Source organism: Tenrec ecaudatus, chromosome 10, assembly GCF_050624435.1.
Source record: "Tenrec ecaudatus isolate mTenEca1 chromosome 10, mTenEca1.hap1, whole genome shotgun sequence".
NCBI classification, from domain to species: domain Eukaryota; kingdom Metazoa; phylum Chordata; class Mammalia; order Afrosoricida; family Tenrecidae; genus Tenrec; species Tenrec ecaudatus.
Window position 1 is genome coordinate 53,547,690 of NC_134539.1, and position 14,484 is coordinate 53,562,173.

A 14,484-nucleotide genomic window follows, 5' to 3' on the forward strand; every position below is an offset into this window, starting at 1 on the left:
GCTCCGGGATGGAATAATCAGCTTGGTGGCCTTGAACAAGATACTCTCCTTCACAGTTATCTTCTCATTAAATTTGGGGTGACAATCCCTGTCCATGTTTCATGCTGGGCCAGCAGATGGCTGAGAGGAAGAAGCAGGTAGGAGTGAGGCCTAAGGGCCAGAGCCAGCACACATCTCAACGCTTGTCCTTGCTTACTGGGCAACCTTAGAAACAGCCTCGTGTCTCTGAGCTTGGTTTTCTGGTGTGTAAAAATAACAAATCAAAGATCTGCCTAACAGGGATATTGTGAACATCTGATAAAACAATACATATAAGCGTTTAGTACAGTTCTGGGATGATGTAAGCAAACTCCATGAAATGTTTGCTATGATTTTAATGTGCTCACCTTTAGCCAAATGCTTGGAAGCCTGAATCTACCCACAGATGCTTTAGAACTGCAGTTCTCAACCTGTGGGTTGTGACCCCATTGGGGGTGGAACAACCTTTTCACAGGGGTCGCCCGATTCATAACAGTAGCAAAATTACAGCTATGAAGTAGCAACAAAAATAACCTTATAGTTGGGGGGGAGGGTCACCACAACATGAGGAACTGTATTAAAGGGTTACGGCATGAGGAAGGTTGAGAACCACTGCCTTCGTAGTAATGACTAGTGACCACTGAAATCCCCATAGGGCTCAGTTATAACCAGACACATGGGGGTCGATCACCAGGAATTGGAACTGACTCCACAACCACTGATATTATCATTTTAAATAAACATACAGCCATAATTAATGAAGACTGATTTGGGGACCTCAACTATCCTACCTGCAAAATCCTATCACTGAACTCAATCCCTCTCACTCCCATGGGGTCAAATCCGACTCACTGCATCCCTGTGGAGCAGTCCCTGGACTACATGAGCCTAAAGGCTCCCCACAACCTGCTGTTATTTGACAACCCCAAAAGACAATTGTTGTGGATTCCGACTTAGCGAGATCCTATGTCCAACAGAGAGAAACACTATCTGGTTTCAGGCCATTCACACAATTGTGGCGTTTGAGCCCACTGTTACAGCTACTGTATCAATCCATCTCATTCAGGACCTTCCTCTTGTTCCGTCATTTTTTTCCTTTAGGAAGCATGGCATCCTTTTCCAGGGGCTGTTCCCCAAGCAAAGGAGAAGAGATAGAATCTCGCCCAGGCTCCCTTTGAAGGAGAAATTCAGTCTAATGAAATAGCAGATAGACATGTGTCAGACGTGGGGAACAGAATCCAGGAGCACGCACATGTCACCACTTAATTTGAGAGCCAATGAAAGGCCTAAAGACTGGGAGACACGTGTCTTTGGGAAGAACCAGCAAGTTAACCCCTGGAGGGGGAGTTCCAAGGATCCCCTTGTGTCCTCTAACTCATGTCTCCTATTGTCACTGCTACCTTGAGTATCTTTCTCTCCTTCTCTTTAACTCTCACCCCAAAACTGAAAACCCGGAGGAATTGCCTAATCATTCCCGTAGACTGGCAACGGCATGGGTTTTGAAGTCAGACACCTTGGTTAGAATCTGGATTTTCAAATGTGTCATCTTGAGCAGATTGTGTCACATGCCTAGCCTCAAGTTCTTCATTTTTAGCATAAAAATCATACTCCTGATACTCCAGATGGTCTTTGAAAGGAACTTTACCTGAGATAATGGATCTACAGTGCTCAGCATGGTCCACAGAGTGGATTCTCAAAGTACTGTTCACGTCTTCATCCCCTCTTTCTTTGCAAGTATACAATTTGTAGATACTTTCTTAACCGTTGACCTTCATTGGATAGGTCTCACATTCCCTATCTCTATCATCGTTGTTGTTGTATTTCTTGTTGGTGGCCATGGAATTGTCTGTAACTCGCAACAGAACATGCACAACGGAACAAAATGCACCCAGTCCTACGCCATCAGCACGATCCATTGGAGATCACACTTGTGAGATCCACAGGGCTACCGAGGGCTCATTCTTGGAACCGGCCACCACATCTTTCTTCCTAGCCTTTCTTAGTCTAGAAGTTCTGCTGAGATCTGGGCTGCAGCAGAGGGAATCGTCCACCTGCACTGACCTAGAGGTGATGCGTCCACAAGGGACTTCGGCAAGTCTCCCACATGAAAGGTGAGAATTTTACTCCTGAGTCACCAATGCCCTCTGCCTTCTAGTCAACCTTACATTTGAGGTTTGAGGACTTTTCATTGGAGGTCCCAGCACCCTGTGCTGGGCCTGGCCAGGATGGGTACACGAAGAAAGCTTTCTGATGAGAATCTTTCACCGAAAGTCCTATGCTTCCAAGAAGTGAGCTGTATTTGTTTAGTGACAGAACTGGCTAGTTTTGCTCAGCTCTGCCCCATTCTGACCTTCACTGTCTTCGCTGGTAGGACAAGCCCTCAGAGGGTCCCTCGGGGCTTGGCCTGGCAGAAATACGCATACCTGAAGAAGGAAGGGAGAAGATCTAGTTTCTCATTGTTTGATGCTCATTTCTCAGCAGCTAAGGCTGCTCGGAGAAAGTCAGGCTTCAGTGTGTATGCATGCGATAAAAGACATAACAGGAGACGGAGTGGGTTGGGGGCAGGCTTCCCTGGAAGGAAGTCAGGACGGTGTGATTTGGAGTCTCTGACCCAGCTGAGACTGAGGTCCAAGTCTGGCCCCGAGCTGATGGCTCTGTCTCCCTAGGGAACCATCAGCTCCTGCTGTAGCCACGGAGTCTGTGTGGCCTTCCCAAGGGCGCTGCTGGAAATCACATGCTCTGTGTTCCGTTGACGGGGGCGGGGGAATAAATGGAGTACCAGATCTGCTCTTAAGCCTTCCCACCCATTGTCTTGTCCTTAGTCTCCTTCTTTCTTGCCCTCCTTTCTATCATTCTCAACCCTCTCTCTTTCCTCTCTCCCCATTTCTGGCCTCTTGTTCTTTTCTCTCCTAGAAACATTGACTAAAGGCCAAGTGTTTCTGATACATGTGGATGAGTGCCCACACAGTGACTGAGTGCCGGGTATGTGCTGAGTGTGTGTGTGTGTGTGTGTGTGTGTGCGCTGAGCTATATGATATTGTACGTATTCCGTGTGCCTGGGGGTGCTGGGTGGGTGGATGTCAGTCGCAGCACGTGGTTAACAATGCTGTCTGTGCAGTGTGCCTGTAGGGAAGCATCCATGTTTATGCTTCTCACGTGCCTCTGTTGTTTGTCAGTGATATGCCTCTGGGAGTGTGTGCTGGGCGTTGTATAAGAGTGGTGTGTTGTATGTGTGGGGTATGCGATCCCCAGGCCTCTGGAGGTGGTGGTGGTCTGCCGTGCATGTCTGGGTGTTTGTCATGCGCACGTGGCTGCAAATCAGTGCCTTTGTTTGTGTCTTTGGTGAATTGTACAGAGTGCACATGTCCTCGGCAGTCACAGGCTTACAGGCGTGTGTGTGTGACGTCTTTGTTGCTGCCCAGCTGTGTGACATATGACTGTGTTGTGTGTTGGATGGCACTCCGTCCTATGTGAGTGTGTCTCTTGGTTGCATGTTGTGCAGGTTGCAGATCGTTGCTCTTCTTTTTCGGGTAGGTACCTTGTACATATTTGGTGTGTTTCCCTGTGCCTCTCTGTCTCCGCGAATTGCCAGTTTTTCCTCCCTTTCGAGTGCCCCAGTCTCTCTCCCTCCCTCGGCTGTGACCGCTCTCAGCTGACACCTCTGCTGCTCTGGCAACCCGAGAACAGCCTGGAGAAAGGTCAGCTGGCTGTCTCCTCCCCTGGTCGGGCCCCTGGCTTTGGGGACCACACTGTTGTGCGGTGTGGGAGCGCCCTCTGTTGGCTGCATGAGCCACCTCTTGTCTTTTCAAACTAGTGCTTCCTCTTTGCTTCCCACATCACCCCTCCAGGGAAAGCTCTGGGTCGGGTGACCATATTCTTCAAAGTGGGACACTTTTGAGATTTAAAGAGGGTGCTATTCACCCCAGTTGAAAAAACGGTTTTTTTCCAGGCATGTCCTGAGAGCTGGTGAGAAAGGCTTCCCTGGCACCTATGCAGACCACCTCGCCCTTGCTGTACATTTGCAGAATGCTGTTGGCCTTCATCGGTGGAAAGACTCCTGATTTATTGTCAAGTGAGGTAGAATCTCAAGCACAAGCTTACCTGATGATGTCATGGTTTTAGCCAGGAATCATTTCCCAGGGTTTCTATCTCCTCCTTTGTCTCAGAGACCAGTCCCAGAAAGACGAAGTGCTAATGACGTTTGATGTTTCCGGTGAATTGAACATATGCAATATTTTCTTCCTTTTGTAGAAGCACAGAAAACCGTGCCCTCGGGGCTCCCTGTGCCCAAGGTATGCGCTTCTTAAGAACTAGCAGAGCCTCAACAGATGGACAAAGTAGCCCCATGGCACACAGCACAGCACAGGATGCTGGACATGGCTGCTATCACTTGGGGTCATGGACTTGTAGAAGAAACAGATATGCAAGCCCCTGCTTATTGGGAAAACCTGTGGATTTCTAGTGTCTTTCCTTTGCCAGTACTGAAGTGGGGATGCTGGGAGCGGTTTCTAGAAATCTGGTGTGACAAGGTTCCGGGAGATCAGCAGGGTGACTTGGCTTGTTGGGTCTGAAGTGTGTTTTGCAGAACATTCCCTCCCATGAGAAGTGAGCTGTCATTTTAAGGTGTGGCCAGAAAAGTTTGAAAAAGACAAGGTTTAATCCAATTCAACCAATTTCTTCCCCACAGGACAACACAAAGCTATTTATATGATAATATGATATGTTATGAATTTCCAAGAAGAGGGAAATTGCATGTGCAATGTTCCCCCCAAATACCCAGAAAACAAAAGGATTTTATTACTCATCCAGCCATTTGGGGGTGGGGGTGGGATGGGGGTGTGTGAGTTCAATGGTAGAATCCTCACCGTCCATGCAGGAGATTCAGGTTCAATTCCCAGACAAGGCACTTCATGCCTTCAGCGGCTACCGATCTGTCAGTGGAGGCTTGGGTATTACCTGGATGTTAAACAGGTTTTTGCCAGGAGCACTTACAGATTAAGATTGGGTAGAATAAGAACACCATGCCTCACAGCGGCTCCATCCTTAGCCCATCAGCTGTGCCTGGGATCAATATGAATCGAGGGCCAAGTAAACACAGCAGAATACTCATGGGAGAAAATTTTAAATGTAAATGGACACATTAGGAACCCCCACGTAGCGTACATCAATTACATCCCTGTGAACTACAAGAACAGTGGTCAGTGGCAGGTTGCGAGGTGAGACCAGGAGTGCTTCTCTCACAGACACACATCCTTCCATGTTGCTAACCACAGCCGAGTGTGATTTCATAGAGTTGCAAAAAGTGGCTCCTGCCCAGTCTTTCTCCCCAGAGCTGCTGGTGGTTTCAAACTGCTGACCGTTTGGATCGACACCTAACCACTGTACCACTGGGGCTCACCTAACCACTGCACCACTGGGGCTCCATCATAAGTGGCATGGTAAAAGGTAAATATATATATAACCACAAACTCATAGAAACCTTAATCAAGCAAAACTATCAAAATGTAAAGCTATCGGTTCTCTCCAGAGCCTCCGCTGAGGTGGATGCACTTCTGAAGGGGATGGTTGCGTCTCGCTAACCCTCCCCCCAGGAAGCCTGCACTCTTCCACGTAGCCCCAGTCAGCACAGCAGTTCAGGCATCTTCAAGGGGTTTTCCCTCCATCCTTGAGGTTCGGGGAGCAAAAGGAAGTCTGTAAGGGCAAGCTCATAACTGTGGGACCGGTGGCGTGTGTTTTCCCAACCGAATCCTCATAGGCCAGCCCCGGAAACCCTTGAAGAATGAGCAGACGCATGGTCATGAGGGAAGAAAAATTCCTTCGGGTAGCTTTGCTGGCCTTTTCCTCACCAAGGTAATTTTCAAATGCCTGAAAACATCTTCGTGCCCAGCCCCGTGATCACCATGTGTCCTTTGAGAAAATCTATTAAGATTACCCCTTGGCAATCCCTCGACATAATCACCTTCACTTCCTGGGTTGGTCTCTGCTCTGTATTTAAGATGCCCTTGAAAGTCACTGCTTGGAGGGGACTTCTGTTTGGAAATCGCCCTAACAAGACTAAGACGCGAATAGTAAGGAGAAGACCTGTGTGCGCCCCTCCCCTGATCGCGGGGCCATTCTCCAACGTGTTCTGTTTGCAGTGAACCCAGAAGGATGCCCAGATACAGGTGCCTCGATAAGGTGGTGTCAGGTGCCCCCTTGTCCTCGGGATGATCTTCTCTAGTTTGGAAGCACTTTCTATAGTATCAGCCTTTTGTGTTAGAAAGAACTCAGATGGTCACTGAGCCCAACCCTTCCGTCCACCTTTGGGCCCCCCATACCCTGAGTTGAAGTCCCGATTGCACAGGGCACAAATCCATGGATAGGGGCAAACACAGAAAAGGAAAACAGGAAGGGGGAACTTATTCCCGAAGAGGCATATCGATAGCAAACTCGAATGCTCCCTAGACGATTTTATTTAACCCTCCCTGCACCCGTAGGAATGGAGATTACTAGTCCCTCATGTGACAGCCCAAGAAAACTGGGGCTTGGGGATGACACATGAGTAAACTGGGGGAAAGCAAGCTGGGATTCAAGCTCAGAACGGTCCACCACGCGGCGGGCTCGTGGCATGGACCCAAACCATCAAACAAACCAAAAGCTTCCAGTCGGACTGAGAAAAGGCAAGACGGCTCGGATGGTCTCACGGGGGGCCAGGAGACAAATGGGTTGACCAGGCTGCTGGGCATGGCTGCGAGGAGAGCCTCAGAGGAACCAGGCTGGGCGGGAACGCAGGAAGTGCTGGAGGGCAGGATTAGAGCCCCGTGGAAGGGCAGCGCTGCCAGTCCACGTGTTGCCGGTTCTCTCTGTGCCTGTGCCTGTCTCACAATGAACCTTTAGGCACTCTCCCCATCTCACCCCGCTTCCCAAGTCTCCAACAAAGGAGGGAGGGAGGCCGGCTCCGGGGAACAGGAGTGTCTTGGCCGATCCCATAATCACCCAAAACAGGCCCCACCCTGGGTCTGTTACCAGCTCTCCTTTTAAGTCCATCATAAAGCCCATCACACACTCCCCTTAGCTCCCAAAGCACTTTCATCTTTTCAAAACCACCGAAGGGCTTCTCTCCGGGACAAGCAGTGGAGCTACAGGAAACAACCATGACCCACATGTACGAAGTACTCTCTGGGTGCCAACATCCCCGCTGAGAGCTTCACGTACATTGTCTTCCTTAAGCTGCGTGAGATACCAACTGCCATGATTATTCCCACTGGAGGGATGAGGTGGCTCAAACTCTGTCCCATTTATCCAGCTTCAAACATCCAACTTCCACGCGGGAGCTGGGACTTTGACTTCGAACCCAAGCACAGAGCTACAAGGATGCGCGAGGAACGCGCTTGCCCGCTGTCCAGGGAGAGGGAAAACGCAGGGTTGGGTGCTGACAGTCCAGGGTGACAGCACCAGGTGTAGGCTGGAAATCCATGTCCTGGAGGCAAGTGTGCGCACTGTAAAGAGGGAGGACTGTTCGGTCCAAAGCAGATACTATAGGCAAGGTTGTGGGATAGAAAAAGGCTTTTCCCCAGCCGTCTCCCCCAAATATATGTCACTCCTAGGACACTGCTTGCAAATAATGGTAAATGATTGTCAAGTTATCTCCCCGAAGGCATCTGCCATCCAGAGCAAGCAGAGCCTATTGGCTGTCCAGCCATAGGTGGTGTTCTCTCCCTGCTGTTAAGGACAATACATTGCTTTCCCTGGAGAGCTCAGAATAAGCCAAGCCAGCAGCTCAAGGATGATCAAGGTTAGGCTGCCATCCTGAATCTAGGATCCGCCCATCTTGACACATATGTACCCCTAATCCCTCCTCTTCCTATTGCGTGTACACCTCTAGATTGTCCCATCCCATTGCTGTATTTCCTATGGTACAATCCCTTCCTGTGACGTATGTTGTTACCTGTAATCAGGGCGCTTTTGCACGTCCCCAAGTGTACGTAATCCTTGGTTAGAAACAAATCTCTCTCCTCCTCTCATCTTCCATCCCACGTGGACCACCAAGAGGGGCTGAGGTGAGCCTGCTATCGTGAAATGTGTCTGACTCCTTTATTTTACTCTCTTCTATTTCTCTCATTCCCTATGACTTTACTATAATGTTTATATATTATCGCTGCACAGTTGCACCCACGGACTTGTGATATTGTTAGGGGTTGTTGACCTGACACAAGGTTCATTACATTGGCTGTCAAATTGATTCCTCCTTCAGCCGCTGAGCGAGGATGGATCTACCTCTTTACAGAGGAGCCAAGTGGGCCTCAGAGAGTTTGCATCATTATAAGCTAAATCATAAATCCAGGTAGTTACAGCAGTTCGCAATCTGTGGGTCGCAACACCTTTGGTGGTCAAATGACCCTTTCACAGGGTCGCCCAATTCATAACAATAGCAGAATGACAGTTATGAAGCATCACCTAAAATAACCTTATGGCTCGGGGGTCTCCGCCACATGAGGAACTGTATGAAAGGGTCCCGGCAGTAGGAAGGTTGAGAACCACTGAGTTGGTGAAGCTTCTCAGACAGTCTCTAGATGGGGTGGGAGCTCTTGGGGAAAAATGGGCATGCAAGACAAATGGGTGCATAAGCAAATGTGGTGAAGAAAGCTGATGGTGCCCGACTATCAAAAGAGATAGTGTCTGGGGTCTTAAACGCTTGAAGGTAAACAAGTGGCCATCTAGCTCAGAAGCAACAAAGTCCACATGGAAGCAGCACACCAGCCTGTGCGATCATAAGGTGTTGAAGCGATCAGGTATAAAGCATCATCAGAACAAAAAAATCTTACCATAGTGAATGAGGGTGGGGAGTGCAGAGTGGAGACCCAAAGCCCATTTGTCGGTCACTGGAAATCCCCTTGCAGAGGGGTCTAGGAGAGGAGATGAGCCAGTCAAGATGCGATGTAGCAACGATGAAAAATACAACTTTCCTCTAGTTCCCAAATGCTTCCCCGCCTCCCTCGACTATCATGATCCGAATTCTACCTTGCAAGTCTGGCTAGACCAGAGGATGTACACTGGTACAGATAGGAACTGGAAACACAGGGAATCAGGGCGGATGATCCCTCCAGAACTAGTGGTGTGAGTGGCATTACTGGGAGGGTAGAGGGAGAGTGGTTGGAAAGAATGACCCGATTACAAGGATCTACATGTGACCTCCTCCCTGGGGGACGGACAGCAGAAAAGGGGGTGAAGGGAAACATCAGACAGGGAAAGATATGAAAAAAATAATAATTTATAAATTATCAAGGGTCCATGAGGGAGGGGAAAAATGAGGACCTGATGCTGGGGGCTTAAGTGGAGAGCAAAAGTTTTGAGAATGATGAGGGCAGTGAATTTACAGATGTGCTTTACATAATTGATGTATGTATGGATTGTGATAAGAGTTGTATGAACCCCTAATAAAACGATTTAAAAAAAGAAAGTAAGTGTCTAGAAAATAATGATGGCAACATAATTACAAATATGCTTGATACAATTGATGTATGGATTGTTATATGAGTTGTAAGAGCCCCCAATAAAATGATTTTTTTATTAGAAAAAAAAACGAATGGGCATGCAAGAGTTGTCCAGCTATGAGACTGCCATGACCAGGAGGTAAAGGTGACCAGGGCAGAGCTAAGAAGAGTAAGGAGAGACAAGATGGGATATGAATCTTGAAGGCAAGGGGTGGCTTATGTCATGAAAATATGGGGAACTTATTCTAAAAGTTACCATGGGCTTTAGAAATCTCCTTCTGACTGCTGTATGAAAAACGAATTCCCTGGGCAGGAGGGGAGGAGACGGGGAAACTAGATAGGAAGTCACTGCAATCACTCAGCATGGCAGTGAGAAGAAAGGGGTGAAGGCTGAGGTCGTGTGCCTAAAGATGACAAAACACGCGCCAGAGAACAGCCTGCAGTTCCATCTGGCTGATGAGGACATTGAAGCTCAGAAATTAAGGGTGGATCAGTGTTGGAACTGGGATCCAAACCCTGGTCTTCCGACTCCAAGGGCCCTTTCTGGAACAGTCTGTATTTTCTCCCCCTGGAATCTCCTCTCCCTGACTCACCTCGCTAGTCAACCATGTGATCAAGGATTGCCGACTACCCATTCTGCAGCAGGTTGTAAGAACAATTTCAATGTTCACAATAACCCCCATTTTAAAAATATACATGGAAAATATACAAAGACAAGTTTAGAAAGGCAGATAAAAATCGCATCTCAGACATATAAACAGAAAGTAGCCAAGCCAGGATTTGAACACAGGCTCTCTGGCCCCCACGTTTGTGTCTTGTTGTTTGTTCATTTCTGTTTTTCTAGGCCAATCTCTAAAGGAACACCATTGCCTCTTCTTCCCCAAACTACCTCTACCTCTATCCATCTGTGCCCCCCTCCCCTTGCCAAAATTGGATTTTTCAAATGGAAAAAAACCTGACCCAAGAAACATAGTATGTAATAAATTCTTAGAGAAAGTTATTTTTGTCCACAGCACTTTCTCCTCCTCAGAAGAATTACAGAAGGTTCGGATCAGCAAAAAAGCAGCCTGGAAATTTCATGCTTTAACAAGTTCCAAATATTTTTGTATTATTATTTACTTATTTTCTTAGGAAGTAAATTCCACATTTGGGAGAAATTGGAGGCCAAGAACTGGCCACATTCATAGGTTTCAATTTCCTCCTAAGAAGTAAGACACCTGGAACAACCACAGCCTGCAATTACGGATCCCTTACTATGGACCCAGGGAGTCCTGGGGCCACCGTGGGTTAGGCGCTGGCCTGCTCACTGCAAGGCTGATGGTTTAAACCCACCAGCTGCTCCTCAGAAGAAAGAGGAGGCTGTCTGATCCCATAAACAGATATAGTCTCAGAAACCTGGTGGAGCCCTCCAGGGTCACTATGACCTGGAATCAACAGAAGGCGAGTGGGTTTACTAAGCACCAAGTGAGTCATTCATTATTCAGTGATAGACTCCTCAGCTTCCATGTGGGAGGCCCAGACACGACCTAGTGACACGATATATCATCACCATACAACGGTGAGTGGAGGGTGAGGTGTTGCTACGATGCCGAACAAGTACCTGCAGGGTTTCCTGGCTAAGAGAGACTAGGAAGAAAGGCCTGAGGATTTCCAAAAGTCAAGCGATAAATGACCCAAAGATGGCAATAGTCCAATCCATACTGATCACGGGACTAGAAACAGAACCTGATGGGGTTTCATCCCATCAGCCATAGCGTGCCCTTGAGTTTGGGACCAAAGTGACGGGCGGCAAGTAACACTACACACCTGCTGTCATCAATACCTTACTTAACTGTCTCAACAATCCTAGGGGAGTGGCACTGTTATCTCAGTTTTACAGATGGCATCCTAGAAAGGCGAAGACTTGCCCAGGGTCACACAGATGAAGAGATGAACCTCAAACGCGGGATCTGCCGGACACAAAGATTTTCCTTGTTCTGCGACAATTTGCCACATTTCCCTCAAAGGGTAGCCCAGTCTAGTTCTCTTTTTCCATGACTGGGTTTTTTTTTAAGTAGAAAACAAAACTAGGATATTGATTCATAATTCAAACATAAGGCAGGTAAAGGGTAAGAGATGAAAATGTCAACAGTAGATTCCCACCCAGCCCACTTTCTCCAAGGCTGAGAGCCCTTAGACAGCAGAACCCCTACCAGCACCTCATCCAGGTCTAGACTTTTGCTGCATCTCCAGCCACCTCTCACCTTGCTCTTGGGTGAATCCCAAACAGATCCCCAGTCCATGGTGAGTGATTGCCCCCGTCCAGTGAGTCTCTCCATGGCAGCCTGGGCCTCCTTGTGTGTTTCATACTCAACTAGAGGATACCCTTCAGGGAGCTTGTACACCTATCCTGGTTCAGATGGAGATTTGCTTATTTCTCCATATTTGGGAAATTCATCATGGAGTCTTCTTCGGAGGCTTCCCCATGAACCCCGGTGACAAAGAGTGCAGCCTGCAACAGAGCGCCATGACCCAGGCTCATCGCTGTCCTGCCCACACTGTGGGCATCTTCACGCATCCGGGCTCCGGACCATGCTTCAGAAGCCAAGCCGTGACCCTTCCATGCCTTTTCTTCTTTCTTTCAATGTGTGAGTGCTCTCGTCTCCATCATCCTCCATGGCAAAGTCCTCACCCCCAGCCTCATGAGGTTCCAACATATCCACCATCCTGCCTTCAGGGTCGCACTCATGACTGACTTTTTATAAGAATCTTGGTGGTACTCTCAGGAACATCTTGAACTGCCAGGTTAGCGGTTCTAATCCACCAACCCCTCGACAAGACAAAGCTAAGACTGCCTTGTCCTGTGAAGATTTATAGCTTCAGAAATCCGATATAGGGTTACAATGAGTCAGAATTAATGGATTGTTGGTTAAAAATCAAATTGTGAGTTTATTTGATTCATTTATTTTTAATAAAAGGGTAGCATATACAACTGCCAAGCAGAGAGCAACTTGTATGGCACAGAGTGCATCCCACCTCTCCCACCAACTTGCATCTAAGAAATCATCGTTCTTCAGGAAGTGAGGCCTTGGCGCCTACTCCTGGTCTGCTAGGTCATTGGTGCTTGTGTCCAGACAAGCCGCCGCCCTTACTGGCCCTGTCTGAGCATCAGTAAATGAGGGAGTCTTAAGACAACAAGTAGCCCTCCCCGATTTCACATGCTAGGGAAACAAGAGTGGCCCAGCCAATTCCTTAATCCCACAAAACATGCCCCCCCCACCCCCGCCTCCCAAAGCAGCTACCACCAGAAAGCTCATCCTGGACACCATTCACTGACAGTGCATTCTCAGACGCAACGCCGGGGATAGGTTCCCATAAGAGGGGTGAAGACACGTGGCACAGAAGGAGGGACTTGGTGGGAGCCAGAAAGCTTGAAATAGGGAAGTGTCTCTGACAGAGGAGGCAAGAGGTAGCCCAAGGTGACAACGCTACCTTTTTATCCAGAGCAGCGTTCTCAACCTGTGAGTCGTGACCCCTTTGGGGGTCTAATGACCCTTTCACAGGGTTACCCAATTCTTAACAGTAGCACAATGACAGTGATGAAGTAGCAACGAAAATAATGTTATGGTTGGGGAGGAGGTCACCACAACATGAGGAACTGTATGAAAGGGTCACGGCATGAGGAAGGCTGAGAACCACTGCTCCAGAGTCTCAATGACGAATGATAGTCCATATCAAATACGCACAGCCCTGGGGAGAATGCCCATTGGGAATTTACTGGAGCCTGGGGTGGGGGGGAAGAAGACAGCAGTCATTCTGAATGTCCAGAGAGACCAAGCTATGATGTAAAACTCATCGGTGCAGCAAGACAGCCAAGTTGGTGGCATAGGTAGGCCAGACACAAGTACAGAGCCAGCCCGGTCTTTTGCGCTCTCCTTTTCACATGGAAACCATAAAAGATCTCAGAAATGGGAGGTGTACTTAATGGGGTTTTCTGGCACCAAGAAATTAATCTTTTTTAAACCAAGGGGAATTTTTTTCTTTCCTAAAGATCTTTGGCAAACAGAAGCTAAATTGCTTCCAGACCTCATGAAAGGTATTTTGTGCAAACGAGGTGTGATTTACACTTCCTTTAATTAGTCTGAACCCTGGAAAAAGAGAAATAATAGAAAACAAGGGCTATGTAGAAAACAAGTCCAAACAGCCCTAAAATAACAGTTTTATAAAAGCATCAGTTGAGGGTATTAGAAGGAGACCAAAAAAAAAAAAAACCCTTCTAATTCTGGGAGTGGAGCAATTACAAGTGAATTGAAGTTTGGTTGGACTCTTTTCCCTAGGGATGGGGGTGGGGAGAAAGTTTGGCAGAAAGGAGGCTTAGTGTTCTCAGAATGAGTTTCAAGTTCAGGTTGACCTTCCTTCAGCGAAGCCTCTGTCTTCTCGGAGGGCATTTGGGGTGTAGGGAGCCAGAGAATCGGGGAAGAAAGAAGACGTTCTGAAGTCTCCTTCTCCAAGAACAATCTCTTCACTGTAGTAGAGTTGCAGTTCTGAGCGCCCTGGTTTGCAAAAGGCCGTGGGTGACGACAACAGCCCCAAATACACCTGCAGAGGGTCCACACAGAGGGAGCTTCCATGGAATGTTTTCTGACTATTAACCAAGGATGTAGCCAATCTTGCCCTTAGGTGGAATGCCTTAGCAAGTGGACAGCCTCCACTCCTGTCTGGCCAGCCCAGGGAGGGGCAGTCTCTCTCTTGGAGGCTTGCCCAAGTGTGTCTTTGATGAAGGTCACCATGCTGGGGATTATTGGGGGATCACATAGTCATGATCATGCCCTATCAGTCTCACCCTGATTTCCTTGATCATAAGGCCCTGGACTAATTTTGTAAGCCCTTCGATCTAACAGTACACATGTCCCAATCATGGCCCCACCTCTGCTTCTGTAGCCCCACCTGTAACTGTGACCTGACACCAATAATGCTTTTGTGATGGTTGTCTTTGCCCACCAGGCCCTTTTGA

The 14,484-nt window shown here is 48.1% G+C and overlaps 1 protein-coding gene across 8 annotated transcripts in view; it reads right to left on the reverse strand.

Annotated features, from left to right (window-relative positions):
- Positions 1-14,484, reverse strand: part of ASTN2 (astrotactin 2) — a 1,111,474-nt gene that overhangs the window by 163,253 nt on the left and 933,737 nt on the right. For 4 of the 8 annotated variants that reach the window (XM_075560396.1, XM_075560395.1, XM_075560402.1 and 1 more), the window contains one exon: positions 8,823-8,903. The exons of the other annotated variants lie outside the window; for them this stretch is intronic. In XM_075560396.1, the coding sequence (XP_075416511.1) occupies positions 8,823-8,903 (81 nt within the window). The remainder of the gene's footprint in view (positions 1-8,822; positions 8,904-14,484) is intronic. 8 annotated transcript variants of the gene reach the window in all.